Source organism: Arctopsyche grandis, chromosome 9 (genome assembly GCF_051622035.1).
Source record: "Arctopsyche grandis isolate Sample6627 chromosome 9, ASM5162203v2, whole genome shotgun sequence".
In the NCBI taxonomy this organism is placed as follows: Eukaryota; Metazoa; Arthropoda; class Insecta; order Trichoptera; family Hydropsychidae; genus Arctopsyche; species Arctopsyche grandis.
This window is the reverse complement of record NC_135363.1, coordinates 3,376,659-3,401,759: the sequence shown is the minus strand read 5'-3', so window position 1 is coordinate 3,401,759 and position 25,101 is coordinate 3,376,659. Positions and strand designations below refer to the sequence as shown.

Sequence of the window (25,101 nt, the reverse complement as noted above, 5' to 3'; positions counted from 1 at the left end):
TATACTGCTAATATTATAAAATATCATACAATTTAAAACTAATGAATCGAAACTAATTAAAATAGCACCGGCTTCATACATACATTCAATTAAGCGTGCTGAATATTAATTATTTTTTTCACTTTCCAATTTCACCACTTTCGAAACTCTACAAGGAAAACTATCGGATGCGCCATGACTACCGATATAATAATAGTATCAATTAAGCCTTATTAAGCATCTTATATCTTATATAAGCAGCTCGAAGGACCACCTAAGTAAGCAAGGTGGGATATGTATTTTTTTCCCGTTAGCCCTCGCATATATACATATGTACAGAAGTATCAATCGTTGACATTTTCCGTTCATTAATAATGGCGATCGTGATGGATGTTGAACCTCACCTCGCCTCGAAATGTGATGTGATCGAGTGTGGATGATAAACGACGATGACACAACCAACTGATGGGTGAGGTGATCAACGCCATTTGCAGTAACGGGTTTCTCAAATGTTCATCGACAGTTTACTTTTTATTAGTGACTTCAAACGATGATATCATAATATGCATGTCGGAGGAAAAACAATCAGTGTCGTGCAATTTGCCGCTTCTTTGTTCCGAATTAATATCGGACTCTTTAATCTGATCTGTCTGTCAAGCTAATGTCGTACAGGTCTCTAATTAATCATCCGGTCTGAATGGACAGCAAAAAATAAAGATTTTCGTTTAAATCTCTTTCCGTTGTTGTTTTAAACGGTGCGTTTTTTATCACAAAATCTATAATCGAACCTATCCATAGCATGAGACTTACGGTGACCGGAAAAATGCACTCGAGATAGTTGCACTTTCGAGACATCCAAACATTCAAAGATGCTCAAGTAGAACTAACGCAATAGAATTCCACAAAAAAGCGTAAAGTGGTATTTGTATATCATCCGAGGATGCTAACCTTTTTTTGTGGAATTCTATTGCGTAAGTTATTTTTCAGCGCCTTTGAAAATTAGAACTTCTCGAAACTGCGCCACTATTCAGTGCAATTTAGTGCATCTTTCCGGGAACTGAGACTTACTTGCACTCGACCAGCGATGGCCAATCACATATCGTTTCAGTTTCGCACTGCATTTTGGTCACGAAATACAATATTGTTCGTGCGTATAGCGGTCGGTGGAATTTGGCATTTATTTTTTGGAAGTTTTGAGTTCGTGTTTTGAAATATTTACATAAATAAATTTTTAATATAAAATGAGTAAGTTGTTGATATTATTAGTTTATTTGTGGAAGGCGTATATATTTTATACTAATGGAAATTTGTACTTTTTAGACGATAAAAGTAATTGTCAACGTCATGATATTTAAAGCAAAACTTATTTATTAAAGACCTTGCATTGAATTATATTGTAATAATATTATATAGTTAAATGTGAAATAATTTCATAAAAATAAATAAATAATTTTACGCCCTTATAATGTTAAAGCGGTTACACGACAATTGGTGCAAGTCCAAAAGGTTCAACGACAAAATGTACCCGAAAATTAGTGCACTGACAAAATGTACCCGCGACAAAATGTTCACGCGACAAAACGTCGACGGAAATAATGTTCAAGCGACAAAATGTTCAAAAATCCTAAATTTTCCTATTTTAATGGAAAAGTAACTTTTTATTGTATTATATGTTATATATCTATCGATGTATATGGTAATAAAGACAATTTTGGAGACGGTTGAGAAGCCTTGCCATATAAACTAATTCAATGTAATCTGCAGTTCATATGCTTAGAAATTATTTTTTTTCAATTTAAATAAGTAAATATTGGATACGGCTAAGAACCCCTAACATTTAAACTAATTCAATGACATCTTAAAATAATATTCAATGAGTCACAATGAAATTCGCTTAAAATGTAATTGTTCAATTTAAATAAGAATATGTTGGTGCGGTTGAGAATGCCTGTAATTTATAATAATTTAATAACATCCGCGATCTATACGATAAAAAGTACCATATACATCGATAGATATATAACTTATAATACAATAAAAAGTTACTTTTTCCAAATTTAGGGTTTTTGAACATTTTGTCGCTTGAACATTATTTCCGTGGACATTTTGTCGCGTGAACATTTTGTCGTGGGTACATTTTGTCGCGTGAACATTTTGTCGCGGGTACATTTTGTCAGTGCACTAATTTTCGGGTACATTTTGTCGTTGAACCTTTTGGACTTGCACCAATTGTCGCGTCCCCTGTTAAAGCATATTGTACGAATGCGACAGCATGTTTTGTTCTCTTAAGTCTCACGCTACATAGGATTGAGTATAATATGCACGTGTAAAGGCGCAGACACACACAATCGTACGGCACGGAATGCCTAGATAGACTCCAGCTGTAAATGGGCGTATCTTATGTCATTGTAAATTCTTACGATTATTTCGATAAGTTTCTCCTACGTTTCTTCAAATATGGGAATCACCGCTATCAATCATTGTCAATACAAGGAAAATATATCACCGAAACCCCGGCCTGCATTTTTGCAACCGATGCAGGGGCTGATTTTTGGCCTGGTATAGATCAGGTGTTCTAGCGGTTTTTTTATGTGTAAAACTATCTAAACAAAACACGTGCCTCCTACCACTTTATGTCTCTGCGCCATAAGTCAAATTAATCGGTAAAAAGTCCACCAAATTATCCACTCTCAGACTGTATTCATGGGGGAGGTGATGGCCTCATGTAGAGAGCTTGGTCGACTTCATTGACCTTTAATTTGGGCTTATATATATATATATATATATATATATATATATATATATATATATATATATATATATATATATATATATATATATATATATATATATATATATATATATATATATATATATATATATATATATATATATATATATATATATATATATATTTTTTTTTTTTATATAAGACTAGTGGCCTTATGCACGCATTCGTGCACTTGATAAAAAGTGAACGCTGTCTAAAGAACTGTCATTTGACAGACTGCGCATGTGCATTGTTGCTGTCAGTGATGTCTAGAGATTATGCGACCTTAGGCGAAGTTCAAATTGTCGCCCCCTCTAAAAATGCTATACAAACATTAAAGATAGATATTTTTAAATACATATTATATTATATTGTACATGAATTTTAATGAAACTAATTCGAATGCACTCATTCGTGAATGGCAAATTTTGTATCTGTAGATAAATATAAACAGAATATAATAATTTCAATTACTTCTGATGTTTTTTCCTTATTTTGTTTGCCGCCCCTCAAAATGTTCCGCCCTTAGGCGCTGCCTTACTTTCCTATACACATGGACGTCCCTGGTTGCTGTGACGCATGCGCACAGAGAAATGTTATAAATTCAAATGTTAGTCATTATTGACTATACCAATGAAAAAATTACACTCGCTCTCAAATAACAGCTGTTACGACTTTGTCGCAAGGTTAGATTATGTTACAATATATGTGGATGTATGTGACTACAACTACACATTCTCCCATCATAGCAGCTGGAGTTAAAGTCCGATTTTAGCTCGTGTTTTTGGTTATTAATGGTTTTGACCGTACTTGAAACGTGCTAACGATCACTTATCCAAAATTGAATTCGCATTTATAAATCAAATATCGGGAAGCCACACTTTGAAATATTGAAGATTTCTTGGAATAACTGCACAACGGATGAATTTCAAATTCGACAGGTTTCCACTTCACTGAAGTATAAAATTCACCGAGCAATCAAAGCATATTGTGAACTTTGACCTGGATATTTATTATGTACGTCCTTCGAATAGACGCTGGGGCAATGGAAATGTAACCTACATGTAGTATGTAAGTACGTAGGCATCTAATATCCATATTTGCTCGACCTTCTTCGTGCCCTTCGTACTTTTGCGTCACTTTATAGTCTGTCGCGAATAGTGGTCATAAATCAGACCGAACGTTCTGAAAGTCGTGTGGATATAGAGCCTCCAGACGGTTTAACTGTCCTCGTTTATTTGATGCGGCTTAAGAAACGAGAAAATTCGGACAAAAATTTTCATTTGTGAATGTTGTTTCAGACTTATGGTGCTGGGAGATGTGCCAGTGCTCCTTCTGGTGGAGGCAGTTCTAATAGGAGTGGTCTGCGTGCTCAGAGTGCATCTGCTACAGCTTGTGGAGCTAACAGGCGTACTCCAGTACCCAGGTTCTACTTCCCTAATGGCAGGCCTCAGCCTCAGTCAGCTCTGGATCAGGCTGTGCTCAGGATACAGTCAGCCTTCGCCACTTTCCCCAACAGTCAGGTAATAACATACATATATTGAAAAGTCTTGAGTGTATTATGTATGTATATAAAATTCAACAATCAACACAGACGGCTATGTAACTGTACTCGGTGATTTTAAAAACATGATTTCGATTTTTTTTTTTATTGTAATACATTTTGTCACATGAGGTAAAACGAAAAATTTGCGCCCCTATTTATTTTTAATAGCTATTTCTTAATCAGAAAAAAATATTATCCTTATTCAATGTGTTCAATTAAAAAAAAAATATTATCCTTATTCAATATGTCCAATTTAAAAAAAAGCATGCGCCACAGGCGAAATTTTTTTTCAAATGTTCAAAAAAATCCGGGGGAATAATATGGGCTCAATGGGCCATTGTTCGAAGAAGAGTATCTTCATACATTTGTATAAATATTATACATACATGTATGTATTCATAATAGATAGACATATTTGTGTGTGATGAGTTAGAGTTTCTCAAATTATTCATTACTGATTTATGTACTTGATACTTCGTATTACTTGATACTTGAAACTTGCTAAATTCAAGTTTTCTCATCAGAGAGACATGCGAGACTGAACGATTTTTAAATTTACGAAAGGATACGGGAATATTGAATTTTTCACGAGAGGAAGCGCTACGTTTCTGGATTTCACGAAAAGGAGCGGCATGTACTCCCGTCCATTTCGAGCCCTGGCATTAACGCAACCACCGAGCTATACTGCTGACTAACTGCTAAACTGCTGTTACTGCTTTAGTTCAGATGGCCAATAACTATACACTGGTATACAACTTAAGGTCTATTCATATTAGCACAGCACGTACTGGCAACTGCACGTAACCAGAAAGTGCGGAAAGTATTCTATGGTATATTCTATATGGAAACTCATATATTCCAATGCGGTCTTCGTGACGAGACAGAATGTTAAATTACAGAAAACGCAAATATCGGAAGGCAAAGATCGAAAATCGAAAGATCTTAAGTTGAAAGATCAAAAAAAAATGGTGCATGGTAAACGGTACATACTCACGTACATACTCACTTAATTTGCGCGAGCAGGATACAACAGGAACAAGAGGAACAGGCTTTTCCTCCCGTATTAATGTGCGCGCAGAATACGGGAGGAAAAGCATGTTCCTCTTGTTCCTGTTGTATCCTGCTCGCGCAAATTAAGTGAGTATGTACCGTTTACCATGCGCCATTTTTTTTTTTTGATCTTTCGACTTAAGATCTTTGCCTTCCGATATTTGTGTTTTCTGTAATTTAACATTCTGTCTCGTCACGTAGACCCATTTCAATGGCCTATACATATGCGTCCATATAGAATATACCAAATAACACTTTCCCGGTACGTGCTGTGCTGAATAGACCTTTAAGCGTTTCCCTTGCACAGTTCCTTCCGAATCCGTTAACTTCTAATTAATATGACCTTGTAAAGGCCCTACGACGTGGTCCAGTTTGGGTCACCATCCTGTGAGTTGGAACCGATTCGACCATGTTGGTGGCGACAACTTTTCTTCCTTCCCGCCCGTTGCATTTGACAGTCATGTTTACAACAACACCGCCATTTCCTTCGGCCCCCATAACCTTTACCTCATACCCTTTTTATTCTAAATCAATAAATAGTTGTCGGCACCAACATTCGTTCAGTTTAGTGACACTTATCTGGCCACGGGACGTCTGCAAATGCAAGTGTGCATTTGAATTGCAAATTTCCAGACCGCGGTGACTCAAAACTAGATATTTTGACATAGTTCCTTTTAGAACCGAGTCTCGTAGCTAGACTGACCTCACTTTAAGAGAGCAATTCCTTTATATGTGCCTAATAAAATCTTCATTTTATTCAGAAGAGCGATCGTTGCGTGACCGTGATACTTAATTTTACTTTCGCGTTACGGAAACCTCTTAAGTCTTATGTTTTTGGCCGCTTCAATTCCACGCACACACAACCCTAACGTCCAATTAAGTCACATTAGTGTATTAACAAACGGGAAATTAAATCCACTTCGCATTACTGAATACAATAATTAAAACACGTTTGTACGAACTCGCAACAATGAACTTGCGATATGTCAAAGTATCCGTTCGGCCGAACTGCAAGTGTGCTCGGGACATGTAAGCATGCATAATGTTGTGTTTTGGAGGTGTGGTGTATTATCCGTGTTGAAATTCGTGTTTGCAGTGTAATGAGCTTTTACAACTAGCTGGTGACATTCGATATGAGTATCCATTACAAGGGCAGAATACCCAATGAGGATACTTGTTCGGCTCGCTGTCAATTGCGCTCGTATAGATGAAACTCCATATGCAGGCACAACGAACGCTGTCACTTTATGCCAAACATGAAACTTTATCTTTTGTTGATTTCTACTCGATCGTTTTAAGATTCTACTTGTCTATTTTAAGAATTCAATTAGTCAATATCAAAATTAGTTTCAAAAGTATACCATACATTAAAAAGGTGACCGGAAAAATGCACTCGAGATAGTTGCAATCTCGAGACTTTCAAAGATGCTCAATGAGAACTAACGCAATAGAATTCCACAAAAAAGCGTCAAGGGGTATTTGTATGTTATCCGAGGGTGCTAACCTTTTTTTGTGGAATTTTATTGCGTAAGTTATTTTTCAGCGCCTTTGAAAATTAGGACTTCTCGAAACTGCGCCACTATTCAGTGCAATTTAGTGCATCTTTCCGGAAACCGAGACTTACTTGCACTCGACCAGCGATGGCCAATCACATATCGTTTCAGTTTCGCACTGCATTTTGGTCACGAAATACAACATTGTTCGTGCTTATAGCGGACGGTGGAATTTGGCATTTATTTTTTGGAAGTTTTGAGTTCGTGTTTTGAAATATTTACATAAATAAATTTTTAATATAAAATGAGTAAGTTGTTGATATTATTAGTTTATTTGTGGAAGGCGTATATATTTTATACTAATGGAAATTTGTACTTTTTAGACGATTTGTGGATTTCTATTGCGTAGGTTCTTTTTGAGCGCCTTTGAAAATTAGGACGTCTCGGAACTGCGCAAACCATTCAGTGCAACTTTCCGGGAACCCATCAAAAACTACCCAAAAGTTATTGTTCTGGAATTTTTCTAATTATTTTCATTTAATATCACATAGCTTCAAGTCCTGATACATACCTGGATCAAAACTAGCATCGGAGACCCAAGACATATGTACATATGTATTTACGTACTAAGATTTAGTCTTATCTTTGTCCGTGTCGATCTTCTATTATTTTAGCTACGATGTTGCATAAAGCTCTTTGACAATGTTTCCTTTAGGATTCTGATAACACATTCCAGATGATTCCAGCTAATTTTTAATCCTGAATTTTCCCCATATTTTCTTGAAATATTTCATCTCGGATGCTTATATACAGGTTTTAGAACTTCGTTATTCGAATTTAGTTAGAACTTCAAAAAACTCTAGACAGGTCCCTTTCTTTTTTGCTTTTTTACTATTGAAAAGCATTTTATTTACCATTTTCTAAGTATAAATAATTAAATAAATAAAATCCTTTCAGTAGATAATCAATCTATGTTTTATATTATGCTCATATCATTCATACCCTGCCTTGTCTTGTTTAAGTTTTATGATATAAAAAAATGTTTATTTATTCAGTAAAAAGTTGAATTTAACCCTTAAATTCAATTGAAATTAAAAGTCAATTGAAGCAATACTTGGTCTGCTCTTGTAAGAGATTTAGGAAAAACGTACATGCTATCTCCCTCGCCGCCTCTCGACCAATAGCATTTCGTGCAGACAGTAGAACACTACGCGTGAAATGTCATTGGTCGAAATAGGTTGAAAAGGACAACATATGCGTTTTACCCAAGTGTCATCCTAACCGAATGGACATCCTAAAAAGACATAATATAAATATAAAGATCTCGTACTTTAATATGTTGATTGTGGTTCCCGGAAAGATGCACTAAATTGCACTGAATAGTGGCGCAGCCCTAATTTTCAAAGGCGCCCAAAAAGAACTTACGTAATAGAATTCCACAAAAAAAGGTTAGCCCCCTCGGATAACACACAAATACCCCTTGACGCTTTTTTTGTGGAATTCTATTGCGTTAGTTCTCCTTGAGCAGCATCTTTGAAAGTTACAATCTCTCGAGAGTGCATTTTTCCGGTCACCGTTGGTTGTGGGGGTTCCCGGAAAGATGCACTAAATTGCACTGAATATTAGCACAGTTTCGAGAAGTCATCATTTTCAAAGGCGATCAAAAAGAACTTACGCAATAGAATTCCACAAAAAAAGGTTAGCCCCCTCGGATAACACACAAATACCCCTTGACGCTTTTTTTGTGGAATTCTATTGCGTTAGTTCTCCTTGAGCAGCATCTTTGAAAGTTACAATCTCTCGAGAGTGCATTTTTCCGGTCACCGTTGGTTGTGGGGGTTCCCGGAAAGATGCACTAAATTGCACTGAATATTAGCACAGTTTCGAGAAGTCATCATTTTCAAAGGCGATCAAAAAGAACTTACGCAATAGAATTCTACAAAAAAAGGTTAGCGCCCTCGGATAACATAAAACCCTTGACGCTTTTTTATGGAATTTTATTGCGTTAGTTCTCCTTGAACATCTTTGAAAGTTTGGATGTCTCGAGAGTGCAACTACCTCGAGTGCATTTTTCGGACACCGTTGGTTGTGGGTCTTCTATTTATTTTAAATAATGAATTCTTAAGAAATTTCTTGTAGAAAAATAGTTCAATAATGTTATTCTTATTAATTATTCTTATTTTTACTCTCGCTTCAGGTATCCAAAGACAGTTTTCACCATATAGTAAAGGCTTGTGAATGTCCGCTCTACTGGAAAGCTCCGCTGTTCCTAGCAACACAACGCAATTTGCACGCACCTGTAGACGGACATAAATTCATCGACTTTTGGAGACAGTAAGTACAACCCAACCACTATACTGTGCTGTAGATTTTTACTAACATTTCTAACATACATATATACTGTATAATCTTCAGAATGTCGTCTCAGTGCCACGATCAACCTTCACGCTTTGTATATATTCTCACCCGGGGCGCTTCAACCACGCTCGGACCCGAAGACTTATCTCCGTTGGTGCAAGACGTTGTAGACACTCACCCCGGTCTGTCGTTCCTGAAAGAGGCCACAGAATTCCATTCCAGATACGTACATACGGTAATATCATTATCATTGTATGTATATTTGTATCATATGTATTATAGTATTCTAATTGATTTGTATTTTTGCAGGTAATTGCCAGGATTTTCTACTGTGTAAATCGTTCCTGGTCGGGCAGAATCACCGTGCCGGAATTGAGACGATCTGATCTGCTTCAAGTGTTGCAACTTTTAGAAGAGGAAGAAGATATCAATCAAGTTACCGCATACTTTAGGTATTTTTGAAAGGCATTTCCCAATTCGCTCAAATTGCGCCCGTATATAATACATACATGTGTTTATTCATTTTTCAGTTATGAACATTTCTACGTGATATATTGCAAATTTTGGGAGCTCGATAGAGATCACGATTTATTCATCGATAAGCACGATCTCGCCCGACACAACGATCATGGTAATTTTAAACATTCTAAATGCAATTTGAAAACACAAGTGAAATGTTAGCACTTAAAATTTATGCGAATTTTGCAGCACTTTCTAGTCGAATGATCGAACGTGTGGTGTCGGGTTGTGTAACGAGGGGTAGTCGTGGTCGGAAACGAGGCTGTCGTCCCGAGCCTGAAATGGAAGAGCCGAGGATGTCTTACACTGAATTCGTCTGGTTCTTACTCGCTGAGGAAGACAAGCAACATCCCACAGCCATAGAATACTGGTTTAGGTACGTAAAATATCATCATCAGCCTATCACCTCTTATCCTCTTCCATTTTCTGAACGTTATTTGAACTTCTTTACTTGTTTTTGTTACTTCTTAGGTATCATTCAAACACTTAAGTCGTTCCTCGTGACTAAGTTATGTTTTTCTTCTTCTTCAATTCCAATACTCCCAGGTGAACCTACATATCTTAAATTGATCCATGGATATGCTCATACTGGAGTTCCAACCTTTCGCAAATTGAAATGTCTGGGTCGTTCTTCCAGTATTAAGCATTTTTCATCATTTGGATATGCTATTATTTATTTATTTATATTTGATTTATTATTATAATAAATGGATAGATAATAATAATCACAAAAAAATGAACAATGAGACCTGACAGATTGCCCCGATGCGTTACACCAGTCTTACAAAAGAACAATAAAAATTGGCAATCATTCAGCTCATTCAAAAAGACTCGTGTTGAATCTCATGAAACTGACCAGTTCATCAACATGACAATCAAACATATCCAAATGTTCATCTATCACATTAAGGAACCGGATAGCCTTTACAAGAGACGAGTTATTGAAAGCAGGCGTTTTCGCAGCAATAGGTTGGAAAAGTAAACGATGACGCAAAGCTCTACCGCATTCAGGCGTCCAAAATTTAAGTTCCGATAAAATCAAAGAGTTGTCAATACTTCCCTTTAATACTCCAAAGAAATATTTGGAAATAGCAATAATTCTTCTCGAAGATAGTAGGTCAAAGCCTAAAATACCTTGTAAAAAAGCAGTGGGAAATAAATAGGGGTAATATTTATATTTCCTCATTTAAAGGCATGTAAGAAACTTTTTTTGAACTCTTTCTATCAAGAGAGAGAATTTAATTTCAGTGGAACTCCAAATTATAGACCCAAACTTTAATATGCTCTGGACAACCGAACAATAAAGCAACACCATTGTACTTGGATCTTGGAAGTAGTGAGCATTGCGCAAAACAAATCCAAGCAATTTGCTAGCCCTACAGCACATATCTGAAATATGAGTCGAAAATTTGAAGTCACTCCTAAACAGTATGCCAAGATCCACAGTTGAGTCAGTTCGTGATATTACATCCTTCCTCACCACCTATGTATGTATGTAGATAACTAATCCTTTTTTCTCCAATCTCTCACCTAATTTTATATGAGAATTGAGGATTCTCTTGCCCATCTCCTACTTATTCCACTTCCACCACAATGCATCTCATCCATGTAAGATTCTTTCAATCTTCAGATTCATACATTTTTCCGTGCTTTAGTACATGTTTATAATTGTTGCATGTTGAAATTTTCAGATGCATGGATTTGGACGGCGATGGCTATTTGTCCATGTATGAGTTAGAATACTTCTACGAAGAGCAGATGCATCGTATGGAAGCCATCGGCATTGAAACTTTACCCTTCCAAGACTGCTTGTGTCAGGTATTACATTTTTTTATATGCAAATGTATGATTTGTAATGAATTTTGTACCAATTGAATATGTTTCGGTCGTAGATGTTGGACATGGTTCAACCGGCAGAACGCGACAGGATATCTTTAGGTGATTTGAAGAAGTGCAAAATGACACCTATATTTTTCGACACGTTCTTCAATCTTGAGAAGTACCTGGATCATGAACAAAGAGATCCATTCGCGTCTCAACGGGATCACGACGCAGACGGCCATGAGGTAAAACTTTATATATGTATTTATATGAAGCTTTTGATGTGTTTTATATTTAAATTTAATACTGTGTTTGTTTTTCTATTTCAGTTGTCTGAATGGGATCGCTTTGCTGCTGAAGAATACGAACTTTTAGTAGCGGAGGAAGGTGGTAGTGATGCTCAAGATCAAATGTAAGAAACCTTTGTATTCATTTACATGCTAATATATGTATTTGAATAATCTGTATTTAAACTGGTAAATGAATTTTATTTGTGTTGAAGAATTTAGGTTATTTTTTTTAATATAAATACATATACATACATATATGATTATTTCATATTTGGATGTCTTTCAAAATTGTATTTATTATAATGTGTGATGTATGATGTACATACATATATTTGATATGAGCTTAGGTTGTAAGTACGTTGTAAATATTTGACTGAGCGATGGTAATAAATTTTGGTGAAGTATTATTATCATATATATTAATATTGGAACAATTTGTGTTTGATTAATAACATTTTTTCTCGCAGTTTTCGTAAACTATCTCGCGCTAACGAAATGCTTAAATGCAAGAGGAAGTTATTAGGCATCGTTAGACGCAAGTCTATGGATGTGTAAAAAAAAAACAGTTTACTAAAACGGCATCGTAAGTTTCATTGAAAAAAAAATATTGGATTGAGCCTGTGAGATTTTTGACGTGTTTGAAGTGTATGAAACAGTTTTCTTCGACTTAGCAAAATCATCAATTTAGTCACACATTACATATGTTAGAGCTTTTGAGGTTTTATTTTAGTGTATTTTTTTTTTAGATTTTTTTTGTTTGAAATGCTCGAGTTTTCTTCATCACATCTGAAACTTTTGTAAATTTATGTTTAATCATGAAATGTATAATCATTCGAAAAAACATATATGAAACAATATTCCATACAGTCATGCAGTCAAAGACAAAAATATTTTTATAATTATTCCTTGACTTTTTTTTTAATTTATACTCTTTTTTCGATACGATATTATTTTTTGTAAATGCTTTCAATAAATAACATCATATTTTGATTTTATTTATTAGGGAGGAGGAGACGACAGGCTATTCCAGGGTAAGAAAGTGCATCAACCCCTTTGTTTAACAAATACATGTTTTTGATCGTCATTTATGGTTCATTCTTTTCGATGTGTTTATTTTGTATTGTTTTTTTTTTCTGAAAATCCTTAACAATCTGTTGCACTCACTGACTTGGCTTGCTTATCATCTTACATTTAAGATCGTAATATATATATAAAAATACACCTGTACAAAAGTAGTAGGAAATGTACCAAAATACAAAGCAGTAGGAAATGCTTTTCATCTCAGGGGTTCAAAAAATTTCACGCTTCACTTTTACTGTAATATAAGTTCAAAAATAAATTAAAAACGTATAGCAGATTTTTTTAGAACCATTTCAATGTACACCACTCCAAATAATGTACAGATTATTGTGGATACTTAGCGTTACATAGTTTTCTTCGCATCGGGATCAAAACCATCACTTCATCATCATCATCGTAATACTGAAAATGTATACTTGTTTTGAATGCAGCTTAGTTAACAGTAGGATGTGTATTTTATAAAAAAAAAACTACTTTCAACGTTGATATCAAATACAACTCTCCCTGTATGTCTTTTCCGCTGATTGAATGCTATGTGTGGCTTTACTATATTCTGTCTGCATTGTGATATATGTTTATTATATCTGCGTGTTTGCTATATACTGACCTATCATATTATATTATATTTTATATGGGAATTTGCTTCATACGATATGTGAAATGCTGAAGCTTATATATATATATATTGTACATTTGTTTAAATAATGTTTTTATTGGCTGACGGTGCATACGTTCCAGATGAAACGTTATTGTTTGTGATTTTATGTATAGCTGATGTTGATGCATTTGGTTGTTTATATCAGCGTTTCTCGAGCTGGTTAAAGACTGCGAGAATTCCTCGAGTGCGAATCGTCGTCGTTGAGGTCGTCCAAAAGTGGAAACGCTGATAAAAATGGAATATTTTAATGTTTTTATTGTTTTGTTTGGATTGATTTAGTCGTAAAGTCAGAATTTTATGAACGATAAACTAAATACTGCTATTATGAATTTGATTTTGATTGAACAAAACTATTTAGAACAAACAAATGGCTTAATGAAATAAAGTTGGCATTTTTATGTTCTGCAAGTCCTGACTTTGACTTTGGAAGCTAAATTTAAATGTTTACCATTTATTTCTAGAATGTTTGAATCTTTTTTACTCAGAAACATCTATGATCAAACACTAAAATCGTTTCAAATGATAATCATTTTGAATTTAAAATTATTATTATACACAACATTTACAAAGACTCTGTCAACAGACTGGGCAATCTGGACTCTGGGAATTTCTCAGTATTGAGTCGTTATCGTAAAAGACTGATATTTTCACTCTTTTTGATGATGCTTCCCATAAAATTTCCCAACTTCCTGCTTGCCAAGTCTTTTTTATACTAAAGCTTTGTAATGTTGTCATATGAGAGTACCATAAATCAGGCCAATTTAAGGTTTGTTTATAGTTTTTTCTGTCCTGTTTTCGTTTCCTCTATTTCAATTGAACTTTTAAACGGTTTCAGCTCATACGATGAGACCGACGATGACTGCCTCTCGCCGAACCTTGATGAGATCCTCTCGACGGAGATAGTCGAAGATCCGAACGGCCCCGCATCCCAAAGAAACACCAAACACCTCACATACAACACTTCACCGACAGACAAGATGAGCAAGAACTACGATCCTTCGAACGGCTATGTGAACCTGACTTCCATATACACAACCCCCGTGCTCGAGAAGGTCATCCTGACAAATAAGAACGGCTTCTCGTCACCGACGCACACTCCTTCACCTACCAAGGGCGACCCGAAACTACCAGGACACAGTGGAAACACCAGCTTCCTCTATAGCCATTTACTATCACCGCCCAAAGTCGGCTCCCCGTCTAAGGAAATCGACAGCAACGGCTTTCCGAACACAGTCATATACGCCAACCTACAAAAGGAGTGCTCTCCGAACCAGCATTTAGCCGGAAGCATGCTTAACAAAGTATCGTTCACCGGCGGAATGAATAAAATATCAGACAACTACGAAAAGACTATCAACATCTCACCACGAGACGTATCTTCCATGAACACCCTGGGCATATTTCACAAAGATTCGAACTTCAGAGGTAAACCGTACCAATACGGAGACGACGAAGACGAAGGTGACTATGCGAGGGATAGTGACGAGTGCTCCATATAATCAGTGTTGAAATTAAATACTCAGTAGTGTAAAAAAATACTTGATATTGACCAAGTCAGTGTGGATATTTTATATCGGTATAGTTTCGATTGGCAGATAATGATATATGCATATGTAAATGTAAACTGAGATGTGTGTAATCTTGTAACAGCGAATGTGCTAAATTTAACGTGTCTACATAGTTAGGGAATAGGAGATTTGGATGTTTTAGATGTCAATAGTACTTGCAAGCTAGTTAAGTTTTCTTCTATTCCTCGTCGGAGTACCTAAAACGAATTTATATTAGAAATTTTTGAATCTATTGATTTTTGTCTATTGATTTCTTCTTTGCTAATGGTGGGTCTACACTCCAGTGTATACTGCCAGTTTAAGGCATTTGGCAGATATGTAGTCAGTATTTGAAATGCCAGTGAAGCTTACTTATCCAACAAACATAGTTCAAGGATTCTCACTTGACTGTTAAGTGTCATATATTGGTTTTAATGCCGCCAAATGCAATAAACTTGCAGAAATACTGTCCGTGAAAACGTAGCTTAAGACTTTTCACTCGTAGCATGTCTAATTGTAATTGTCTTTCAATTTATCCGAACTTTATATAATATATTATTATATATTCATTATAATATTTGCATGTTAAATGTTATATTATAGTTAATTCTTTGGGCGTCTTGAAACAATGTCTGTCGATTCTATTGTCATATATTATATATTCTTCTAGTAAAATTTGTATCCAAGTGAGGTGGTCGCGATATAATGCTCTTAAAATGGTCAAGTCAGAAAACATATTGTAAATCGGACCCTGATACAGTTTGATGTGTATAAAGTCAATACAGGTCGATATATTCTGGCCCTTTTCCATATGTTTTTGTCTAAGATTCGGCCTGTTATTTTAGATAAACTGTCGCACCATCGCGACAGCCTCGATCCAATGTATCTATCATGTATATTGTTAGATTCATATAACGAATTTAGCTATCTATCTTGTGAGCGTGAAACACTAACCGTAGCCATCTTACGATGTAATTTAAATTAATGAGTTTACAAAAGTCGAAATTACTTACTGAAGATCGACCATTATATTACACTAATGAGACAAACGTTGGATTCAAATTCCAACTGTATAAATTGAACGGCGGCCATGACAGGTAAGCCGTTCAATTTACAATTAATTAGATGCGCAGATATAATGGTAGATCTTTGATGTACAGTTTGTTCTACCGTAGTGAAAATTTGCGATAATTGATTATGAATAGAATGTTGATATTAGATTTTCAATAAATCGTTAACCTACTATATTAGAACAGATTGTGTCAAATCGATTAGGGTGTTGTTTGATCGGTTAATTTTATACCAAATTCGATTGTCAAAAATGAGCTTTACTGTTTATAGTGTTCAGAGTGAAACATGTGTAAGATTAGTTATTTGCCTTTACCAAAACTAAAGTACAAACGTGAACTGTAGTACTTATAAAACCAATAAACACACACAACAAGATAGATATGCGTTTAACGGCTAGCTCACACATGATTGCGATGTAAAAATCTCACCCGAGTGTATAGTTAATTATTCTTAATACCGTCTAAGAAATTATCTGACTAGTATTGTTACTACATATTACTAGAAAGGAAAATCTTGTATCTTATATTATATTTTTCACGATATATACTCTCCACTAAAAATATTTATACAACACAAAAATTCACTCTTCAATGGAAAGAAATAAAATAATAAAAATAGTCTATCTTGTATTTGGTGAATCGAGGCCGTCAAGTTGATATGACCCGTCTCTTTTATCAGCTATTCCAACTGGACTCATATAACAGCTGATTTGATGTGAGAATATTAGATCTACAGTGTCGTATTGAAGTGGAATATGTGTAATTGGACCCAAATAATAGCTGATGTAATGTGAGAATGATATAGTCGTTAGCCAATGTATAGTTATTGGCCACACGAATACAAATATTATAATGCCATCAGTAAGTATGGAAGATTCTCAGTGGCTAGCCAAAGATGAAGACTGTCACAATGGCCGTTATTTGAGTCTCAATTACATTTTTAGGATACACTGCGACGGCTTCGGGTGAATACATTAAAATGCCTTATATAATTATATGAATTTAATTTGATCTGGATTTTGATTGATTGATTTCACTGTTGATATTGGTTATCCACACTGACTCACCAAATACTTAAATAAAACATAATTCAGTAAGAAAAAATATATAATATATTTTTTTACAATTTATTCAACTAGTATCAATATTTAAAAAAAAAATTAGCGTTTGCAATGGAATTTTTCTGTTTTTGTTTTCCATTATACTCTTTGTATAATTCAGTATTAAAGAAAGTATCGTTTGATCGCAAAGATGAGACTCATAAGCGAAATATTTTATATGTTTTTCAATTCAGAGTTTCCGCCTTAGAGGTACGTTCGATCGGACACATCTTTGCATTTAGTCTTATGAATTTAGGTAACGTGAGCTGTAGAGACGTGCGTTTGAGGTACACATAAGTTTTGAGTCATTGCAATCAAACAATAAAAAGCAAGCATTATGATATATATATATATTAAAAGAGTTAGACTAGTCGTAGGTGAGTTTTTTGTATCAGAGGAAAAAAATGATATTTTTGCCACATTTTTTGTATGTCTATTGAAAATAATAACGGCTTAATAGATTAGCGTTCTAGACGATTCACGTATGTAATGAAAAGTATACAATACATTCGACTCTCACTTTTGCAATGTATTTATTATAAATATATTTAGAATTATTTGTAATACAATAGTAACTATATAACATTTGCCATATTTGTGTAATCCGAAGATCACGATTTGCCTTTCTTTTTAGGTTGTGGCTATTTGCAGGTACTATATCTGCGAATTATTGGCTATTTGTAGGTACTATATCTGCGACATGCGCAAAGCCTTCTGCGCATGCGCGTGAACTGTCACTGTCAGCGTGTTTACTGTTAAAATTTTGTTTTAAACCTCTTAAAATTTAATTCGAACTCGTAAAGTGACGTAGAGTAAAAAATATAATCCAAATTAGTTAGTATTATTAATTGTTAGAAAATTATTATCATATACAACGTATAATACCTACATACAAGTACAAGCCGCGAACTAGCTAAATGATATAAATCTATTATAATAACGTGCGAAATTTATTTGCCTCATGTATAATGAACGATTGATCAAACAAGTCTAGCATACATTAAATGTAAGAAATTATAATCGGATTATAAGTTCACGCGCATGCGCAGAAGGCTTTGCGCCTGTCGCAGATATAGTACCTACAAATAGCCAATAATTCTCAGATATAGTACCTGCAAATAGCCACAACCTTCTTTTCATTCATTATAGACACTGTCGGCCATATAATAACGTATTAATTTCTAACAATCTTCCATTTGTTCATCAATTGAATGATATTCAATTTCCACTTTAATTGTAGTCAATATTAATACGTACTTATTTAATTTGTTTTTGTATTGTTTCGTTAAGATTAGGAATAGGAAGATTTTCGATTGCGTGCAACAACAGAAAGGGTAATAAAATTAAGCTTTTGCTCTCTTGTCTTATTTGTAATTGTATTACGGTGATTTCATCTCTGGTTTTTGTCGCTGAAGACGTTATCTTAAAAATATATATATATATATATATATATATATATATATATATATATATATCACCTTCGAAGTATTCATCGGTATCATATCAGTTTTACGTGTGTGTGTGTGTTCGTGTCAATTTTGTATGTTGTATTTCTTTTGAACAATTTGAATCTAGTCAACAAGTGCTAATACTAATGTTTTAATTTGCCTATACTACTGTGTATTGTAAGCTTTGTATAACACTACCAATTATTATTTTAAACTAGTATACCAATTAATATTATTAAACGTAATTTTTATATAGTTCAATTAAATCTATCGCACGAGTGACACTCTTTCCCTACCAAAGAACGATACATCCATGATATTAGAGTTTTGTTTTTATTTTTATTTTTTTTATACATATTTAACGTTTATGAATTCAATCAATGAAACACGACGCACAATTTTTTAATATCATCTAACGAATGTGTAAATACTATGCATAGTTTTAATTTATGTTTAACTCTTTGGCAGTAGAACGGAAACTAATTCATTTCAGATACACATCTAACCTATACAATAATCGAAATATTATAGGCTATTTGTCGTTATTATTCAAAAATGCAAAAGAGTTAAATGGATTTACTAGATTGTACAACATATTAGTCCACCATTTAATTTTTTGAGTGAATGTTTTGTTTTTTAGATTTGATTTAGTGTGTTTCAAAGACGGGGTAAAATAAATCGTTGATAATTAATTGCATTTTGACATTTCTCAAAGCATTTATAATAGTGATGATTTTGAGATAGAATAAGGTACTCGTATGTAATGTTTAATTCATTGAAAGAGTGTATGTATGTTGATGAAATTTCATTCTAATGTCATTGAGGACGTAGAGTTTGAATCTTATGTACTAAAGTTGATAGATCATCATTCTATTAGGTTTTTGAAATACTTTAGCGAAAAAGTAACTTTCGTAGAACTTAATGATTAAGAACTATTAAACAGTGGAAGATTTCTTCTTTATGCGTATGCTCAAATTGACATTAGTGGTATTGAACTTTGGAAAACAAAAATAATAATCTAAAAAAGTGCACCTTATTTAGATCAATATTTTGATACGATTGATTTGTATATCTGATCTTTTAATTTTAAACAAGTCGAATATCTCAAAACAGTGTGGACTAGGATAATGTTGTATAATTAATTTTTCTATTGTTAAGTAGTAAACGTCGTCGTCGTTTATGACATGAAAAAAATAATAACATTGTGAATACTATCAATTATTTTACGAGCTTAAGAATTGGTATGTAGATGTTACGAATTAATTATTAATTTTCATTAAATATATATATATATATATATATATATATATATATATATATATATATATATATATATATATATATATATATATATATATTATAACAACACATTCAATTGTAATGTCGAATGTCTATTGTTAAAGTTAAACTTATTAAAAATTAATTTCTATTATCGTCGTCTTATTCTCTGAATATCTAACTAATATTTAATTCATTTAAGGCTGTAAGTCTTGTGAATCTCCTTTTTAGGTGTCGATGTTGGTTTTTTTTTTTTTATTAGCATTCGTTGAGAATATATATAAAAAGGAGGTATTTCCAATATTTTTGAGTGTTGTGCGAGGGTCTTTCTATTAGGCCTTTTATTTGTGAGGAAGTGTTTTGTACAAATTATTATTGTTTAAGATTTTTATATTTATAGTTTACATTGTTTATTACCAATTAGATTTTATAAACTAATTATATTTATTATTTGTACTGTTTGTTATCAATTATTTGTGAATTTTAATGTATAATATTTATTATATATAAATTTTTCCCCCTATTGTTTCATCTTTGAAAATTTAGGAAGATCATTACTAACCTGAATAATTTTAATATCAGGTGCATTGCGCCCCATGGGGCGCAGCCCCATGGGGCTCAAAAGGGGGCGCCACAAGGGACGCAGCCCCGTGGGGCCCCGAAGGGGGCCCGGGGGGCCCAGCCTCATGGGGCGCAGCCCCATGGGGCTCAAAAGGGGGCGCCACGAGGGGCGCAGCCCCGTGGGGCCCCGGGGGGGCCCAGCCTCATGGGGCGCAGCCCCATGGGGCTCAAAAGGGGGCGCCACATGGGGCGCAGCCCCATGGGGCTCAAAAGGGGGTGCCACAAGGGGCGCAGCCCCGTGGGGCCCCGAATGGGGGCCCGGGGGGCCCAGCCTCATGGGGCGCAGCCCCATGGGGCTCAAAAGGGGGCGCCACAAGGGGCGCAGCCCCGTGGGGCCCCGAAGGGGGCCCGGGGGGCCCAGCCTCATGGGGCGCAAGCCCTAATAGGCATTAACTAAGGGGGGCGAAGCCCTAGACGGCAATTAATCATGGGGGCGCGGAGGGGCGAAGCCCTAAAAGGCAACTGATCATGGGGGCGAAGCCTTAGACGGCATTTAATCATGGGGGCGCGGAGGGGCGAAGCCCTAAAAGGCATTAACTAAGGGGGGCGAAGCCCTAAACGGCAATTAATCTTGGGGGCGCGGGGGGCGAAGCCCTAAAAGGCATTAACTAGGGGGGGCGAAGCCCTAGACGGCATTTAATCATGGGGGTGCGGAGGGGCGAAGCCCTAAAAGGCATTAACTAAGGGGGGCGAAGCCCGAAACGGCAATTAATCTTGGGGGCGCGGGGGGCGAAGCCCTAAAAGGCATTAACTAAGGGGGGCGAAGCCCTAGACGGCTTTGAATCATGGGGGCGCGGAGGGGCGAAGCCCTAAAAGGCAACTGATCATGGGGGCGAAGCCCTAAACGGCAATTGCTCATGGGGCGTGGAGGGGCGAAGCCCTAGAAGGCAAAGGCTCAGGGGGGTGCCGAGGGCGAAGCCCTAGAAGGCAAAAAAAAAAATTAGATTTTTTTTTTGATTTTTTTAAATTTTTTTTTTGATTTTTTTTTTTTATTTTTTTTTTGATTTTTTTTTTTTTATTTTTAATTTTTTTTTAATTTTTTTTTTTAATTTTTTAATTTTTTTTTTTTTTTAATTAAATTAGCTTAGTCATGTTTAAGCGGTTTATATTATAAACACTGAGCGAAGCCGGGTAATACAGCTAGTATATAATATAAATGGGGGATGGTAGGAGTGAAACGATGTTGTTGCAAAGGTCAGCTCTATTAATATTAATAAATAATGCTATATTTCAAGAAATTCTTATTTTGAAAGGCGGTCAAAAAGAACTTACGCAATAGAATTCCACAAAAAAGGGTTAATACCCTCGGATCACATTCAAATACCCCTTGACGCTTTTTTGTGGAATTCTATCGTGTTAGTTCTTCTTGGGCATTCTTGGAAGTTTGGATGTCTCGAGAGTGCGACTCTTCAGTGCATTTATTCGATCACTATTTCAATATTCATACAGTAAAAATCAAATCTGTTTTACAATCTTCACAATATTATAACACACCCGATTATAATCGATACAGTTCGGTGATTATTCCGCAAAAAGCAATCTCACGCACGTCACTAAAATCTCAACATCTGGCACCCAAAAACTACATCGATCGAAAGGCATTCACGCGAAATATTGTACTAACGAGAACTCGAGTACCAGATATTCCGTGATCGAGATTTTAGTGACTTGCGCGAGATCGCTTTTTTCGGAATAATCCGTTTACCGTAAAACATAGGGTAAACGGAGTAAATCAAAGCCTGCTAGTGATTGGCGGACGCTAGTGTTGCATCTTACTCTTTTACCATGTGCGTTGTGAGATTTATTTATTTATTTCGTTAGGAAAATTTACAGTTTTATTGATAAAAAAAAATAATTATTAGAAGATAAACCATTTTAAAAATTTTTGCATATGTGTAAGTGAGAAAAAAATAAATATTTCGGAAAAATTTCAGAAAAAGAAAAATTTACAGATCGACTAAACAATAGGTGGACTTAGCGGTTGGTACCGGCACCCAGCCACTTCCCGCTACAATTATCAGAACTGACTGCGCGAGAGCGTGAGACCACATATCTGGTACGTGACTATAACAATAGGTAAACAAACGTGTCGAGGAAGATGCCCTGAGCGACTTGTCCCTTATAATGAGGTACTTAGACCATATCAAGACATTCTGGACGGAGCACTAGCTGTGCGTATATCTCCTTAATCACCAATAAATGCTGTGAAGCGACTTTGGCCTTTTACTTGGATCCTCCACCCACCCCTACGCAACAATAATAATAATAATAGAGATAGCGTCTCCTTTGCCAGAAATCAAATCTAGTTAGTATATATGCAAACGGATTATTTCGCACATTGCGATCATGCACAAGACAATCATTGCCACGAAAATTACGAATACCCACGCGAAATATTATACTAACGAGAACTCGGGTGTCAGATATTCTTTATATGCGATTTTTGTAATAATCGCGATTGCAATTTGCACAATGTTCTATTTACCAATGGATACGTATCTTCACAGAAGCATTCACATGTGAGAAAATGGGTAAACGGACTACTAGTCATATGTGAACCAGTCACAGGACAACCGGTCGCTCTAGATCGGTCACACGTGATCACCCATCACACTAAAACTGGCCACGAGAAAACTGGTCACACCCTAAAGTCGGTCTCGAGAAAACTGATTGACCGATTTTAGGTCTGTTCATACTTAACAGCACTGCACGACTCCGTTTCAAATATGTCATTTTATTACATTTCTATTCATATCTACCTACACGTCACGCTTACAGCACTTTGGCCGAGTGCAAGGCAAAATCGGCTTACTTATACATTACAGGCCATGACGATACGGCGCAATATTGCTTACGTCGTATTGTCGAGTACTTGCAATATGAATGCATACACGTGCATTCGTAGCTACGCGTCAGAATACAAGTCAGCAAAAATGTTTCGGCGTTTATCGAACGAAAAATTATGTATAATCGCGTTGTTGTTGGAAGAAGAAGCTCAAGAAGGCAATAAAAAGCACGGAGGCGTTTTGATGTGCATCCCATGTTAAAAAATAGAAAAACCGAAGGAGAGTTTTGGACACTGTATAAGGAGCTTGTGGATGATAAACAATTTTTTTTTAAATATTTCCGTATGAACCGATACCAATTTGAAACAATACTGGATGAAATAAAAACACAAATCACCAAAAAATCTACAAAATTTAAAGAAGCATTGTCAAAAAGTCATTGTCAGCGCCAAAACCATGTCGAAAGATTAAACAGCTGTCAACTGTCACTATCAATAATTGCTCCAAAACAGCAAAGCGGCAGACTCATGGCACGTTATTCGCGTGTATATTTCCACGATGGCCAAAAAAACGGATACGATACGTTGACGGATGTTGCTGTAAAGTATGAACAGGAAATGTCGGGTACTGCTGTAAGCCTGCCGTGGCGTAAACGTGACGGTTGAAATGGACATACCCATACAAAATGTACCAAATAATACTTTTCGTACGGCCGGATACCTGCTGAAGTCGGTACGTGCCGACTAGGTATGAACAAACCTAAAATCGCGAAATATTGTACTATGGGGGATGAACGAATGAGACGACTGGCATGTTGATGCACGTGTTTTATTTATGACAGCTGAAGGCAGAGTGAGTAGCCGCTCTCCGAACCCAGCCGAGTTGGTCCCCACTCGCCGGAAGGCAACCAAACTCGGCCATGTCGTATAAGCGAGCCGCCACATCACTCCCCCTCCAGCATCAGCGATACAAAAATTACAAAGAAACAAATTTTACAAAAGAAAAAAAATATATTGTTACACAAAGAAAAAAAAAATTATTAAGTGGGGAGAAAAAAAAATTGTTGACGTGGGTCATCCGCTGTGTAGGTGTACCGCCCTGAATGGTCGGTACATTCGAGGGCGGTGACGTCGCGAGCAGGACGGTGGGTCATCCGATGGTCGCGCCGATGCGATGCTGCGCCGGCGCCGCTCTTCCGAGGCTGATGTCGGTTGGTGGGGCGGCGGGGGTGGCAGGGGCATCGATGTGGTTGATGATACTCCGAGCTGGACCGTGAGTCGTTGTGGCTCGTGGAGGTGTTGTAGTGCTACCGCCCGTCTCGGCGTGACGACGCTCGTGGGGACGGACGGGGCCTTGATGATGATGATGGTGCTGAGGTGGTGTGTGATGAATCTTGTGGTGCTGGATGACCGTTCTATGTGTACTGGATCGCGCATGACTCCAATTCCAGCTGTCAAGATCGTCGTCTCATTCGCTCCCCCATTTTTTTAAGCACCTGTCATCGACGTTGTGGCTGGACTCAGCACGTGTCTGCTCGTTTATTGTCACCCGCGGGCCGCGGCGTGCTGTGTTGATGGCGATGGGGGCGCGGCGGGTAGCTTTCCCGCCTGGCTCGGTGAGGCAGGGATGAGCGGCATGTTGAAATTGATCGAGGCTGCGTGGCTCGATGTCGGGGGTCACCAGTATG

The 25,101-nt window shown here is 36.2% G+C and overlaps 1 protein-coding gene across 1 annotated transcript in view; it reads left to right on the top strand.

The window, feature by feature from the left end:
- Positions 1 to 15,093, top strand: part of LOC143916348 (uncharacterized) — a 146,822-nt gene extending 131,729 nt beyond the window's left edge. Inside the window, exons 2-12 of the mRNA XM_077437395.1 lie at positions 4,051 to 4,272; positions 9,036 to 9,172; positions 9,254 to 9,431; positions 9,506 to 9,648; positions 9,727 to 9,827; positions 9,905 to 10,091; positions 11,407 to 11,533; positions 11,608 to 11,781; positions 11,866 to 11,948; positions 12,830 to 12,857; positions 14,400 to 15,093. Of these exons, the coding sequence (XP_077293521.1) occupies positions 4,051 to 4,272; positions 9,036 to 9,172; positions 9,254 to 9,431; positions 9,506 to 9,648; positions 9,727 to 9,827; positions 9,905 to 10,091; positions 11,407 to 11,533; positions 11,608 to 11,781; positions 11,866 to 11,948; positions 12,830 to 12,857; positions 14,400 to 14,411 (1,392 nt within the window). The 3' untranslated portion in view covers positions 14,412 to 15,093. The remainder of the gene's footprint in view (positions 1 to 4,050; positions 4,273 to 9,035; positions 9,173 to 9,253; positions 9,432 to 9,505; positions 9,649 to 9,726; positions 9,828 to 9,904; positions 10,092 to 11,406; positions 11,534 to 11,607; positions 11,782 to 11,865; positions 11,949 to 12,829; positions 12,858 to 14,399) is intronic.
- Positions 15,094 to 25,101: the final 10,008 nt, after the last annotated feature.